Genomic DNA, 2708 nt, shown 5'->3' on the forward strand with positions numbered 1-2708 from the left:
CCCCCCTTCCCCCTGCCACCTGTCCGCATGGAACAGGAGCTTCGGGGACTTTCCTGAAGCAGTAGTCACTGAGGGACAGAACTGGGCAAGCACCTCAACCCCTGCCCGGTTCACGGGTCGGCTGTACTGCCGTGGCTACCCACACAGTCTTCAGGGCTCCCCAAGAACCCTTGTAAGCGTCCTCGAAATGAAACATCCGTTCTTCGTTAACGGTTTCCTCCTCCAAATCTCACACAAACAGTGGTGTCAGGGACGTGACAGCAGCGCACGAGGGCCCCCGGCGCACGTCGGAGAACTGCGCAGGGCTCTGTCCCTCAGTGACTGCCGCTGTCATCCGCATCCCACTCAGCTGCCTCTGGGACCGTGTATGTGACACAACTAAGAATGTTTCAGACTTTAAAAGAAACTTTAAGGCACCACTTATGTTTTCACAATGCTCCTTTCTGCTCGGAATTAAAAGTCGCCACAGCTGGAGCATCGGGATACCAAGCGAGGTGACTGTCCATCAGGCCCACCCGCAGCCGTCTCTCCCACGGTGGCTGCGGTGGCCGCTGTTGGAGTTGCGGGCGCCGTGCGGCCCTCGCAGGGGACAGCTTCCTCACGGGCTTCTTCCTTTTTCAGGCGTTGGAAAAACCACACTGATCCAGAAAGCCAGCGCGGCTCTCCAGTCCTCTGGCGTGCCCGTCGCTGGATTTTACACGGAAGAGGTCAGACAGGGCGGAAGAAGAATAGGATTCGACGTCGTCACCCTGTCCGGCCTGCGGGGACCTTTATCTCGAGTTGGGTACTGAGCTTTCACTTCTGCGGGGTCCCGCTCGCCCTGGGCGCGGGGTCGAGCCGCGTGGTCCAGCTGCGTGGTCCCTTCTGTCCTGAGGGGCCTGGGCCTCGTGGGTTTCTCAGGGAAGGAAAAGGGAGATCGAAACCGTCACGTGCAGAACAGTAGAAAAGTCTCGTGTTTCACTCAGCATATTCTGCTGAGCGACGAGCCCGTCTCCGTGGGTCGCAGCCCCGGGTCTCTCGCCACTTTTCAGAGATAGTTGGGGCGCCAGCTCCCAGAGCTCCGGGGTCGGCCCCGCCAACGTGACCGCCAGGCGGTCGCCCTGGGCACAGGAGAGAGCGTGGGTCCGGTTCAGCTTCGCACCTGCGCGGGTGGTTTCACGGGCGGCTTAGCCAGGGGTTCAGTGGGGGCGGCCGGAACCCAGAAACCGGCGCGGGGCCCTTGAGCGAGCCTCACCGTCTTCTCCCCCAGGCCGGAGCCTCCGCCGGGAGGACGGGGCTGCCGCGTGGGCCAGTACGTGGTGGATCTGACGTCCTTCGAGCAGCTGGCGCTTCCGGCGTTGAGCGACGTGAGTGTGTGGCTTCTGCCGCTGAGCCCACCCGTCCTCGGTGCGGCGTGGGAACAGCTGGCCTGCGGCGGAGCAGCCTTTGCTTTGAAGGGGAGGTCGGGTTTGCATCTTAGAGTTTAGGAGTCTGCGAGTGACGGAGCCTTAACAAGGATACGCAGCGCAGTTTGCTGGCACTCTGAGCTACAGGTGACTTCCTCGTCACGTAAATTCAGCACATGTGGCTTAAATATCGCTGCCCAGCTACCCACGTCCCCAAAGATAAGTCTTCCTGTTCTTTCCCCTCGTTTATATCTCGATCCAGTTTCCACAACACAGCAAGTACGTATTTAGGGAAACGTCATTATGTGAACATAATGGTAAGCACCTAAAACATCAGTGCATCACCTGTTAGTTTTTAAAAACAGCTTATTGAGTTATAATTCGCATACCATACAGTTCACCCATTTAAACTGTAGAATTCCGTTTTTGCGGTATATTCACGGGATCGCGCTCCCAGTCGTCATCCTCCGATTTTAGAGCATTTTCGTCTCCCCCAGAGAAACATACCCGTCAGCACTGCTTCCTCATTCCCGTCCCCCACGCCCGCCTCAGTCCCCGACAGCCACCGCCCTGCTTTCCCTGCCCGTCGATGTGCCCGTTCTGGACGTTCTCTGAGCAGGGAGTCACCCAGCGCGTGGTCTTTTGTGACGAGCCCGTTTCCCGTAGCATGCTGTTCTCGGGGCGCATCCGTATCGGGGCGCGCATCAGAACCTCCTTCCTTTTTACAGCTCGTCACGTGGACACACCGCTTACCTGTTCATCGGTGGATGGGCATTTGGATTGCTTCCACTTTGGGGCTTTTGTGAAGAATGCTGCCCTGACACTTGTGTGCAAGGTTTTGGGGAGACGTGTTTTCAGTTCTCTTGGTATCCACCTAGAAGTGGAAATGCTGGGTCATATGTGAATTCTATCCAGAACTTTTTGAGGAATGACCAGCCTGTTTTCCAAACCAGCTACACCATTTTATGTTTCTCCCGGCAGTGAATGTGGGTTCCAGTTTTTCCACATCCTCGTCAACACCTGTCATCATCTGTCTTTTTGATTTTACCCTCTCTAGTTGGTGTGAAACAGGATCACAGTGTGGTTTTGATTTGCATTTCCCTGATGGCTAGTGATGCCGAGCATCTTTTCATGTGCTTATTGGCCATTTCTACATGTTCAGAGAAATGTCTGTTCATTTCTCTTGCCCATGTTTTAATTGGCTTAGTTGTCTTTTTATTTCTGAGTTGTAAGATTTCTTTGATAGTTCTAGATACTAGTCTGTGAAAGAGATCTATCTGATTCGCGAGTATATTCTTCTGTTCTGTACTTGTCTTTATTTCT

The 2708-nt window shown here is 55.0% G+C and overlaps 1 protein-coding gene across 4 annotated transcripts in view; it reads left to right on the forward strand.

Annotated features, from left to right (window-relative positions):
- Positions 1–2708, forward strand: part of NTPCR (nucleoside-triphosphatase, cancer-related) — a 14881-nt gene that overhangs the window by 2076 nt on the left and 10097 nt on the right. Inside the window, exons 2-4 of one of the 4 annotated variants that reach the window (XM_025039075.1) lie at positions 622–784; positions 1250–1346; positions 2114–2683. In XM_025039075.1, coding sequence (XP_024894843.1) covers positions 622–784; positions 1250–1346; positions 2114–2191 — 338 coding nt within the window. In that variant the 3' untranslated portion in view covers positions 2192–2683. The other 3 variants (XM_025039076.1, XM_025039074.1, XM_025039077.1) reach the window with 3 other exon arrangements.

Source organism: Pteropus alecto, unplaced genomic scaffold, assembly GCF_000325575.1.
Source record: "Pteropus alecto unplaced genomic scaffold, ASM32557v1 scaffold189, whole genome shotgun sequence".
Taxonomy (NCBI): Eukaryota; Metazoa; Chordata; class Mammalia; order Chiroptera; family Pteropodidae; genus Pteropus; species Pteropus alecto.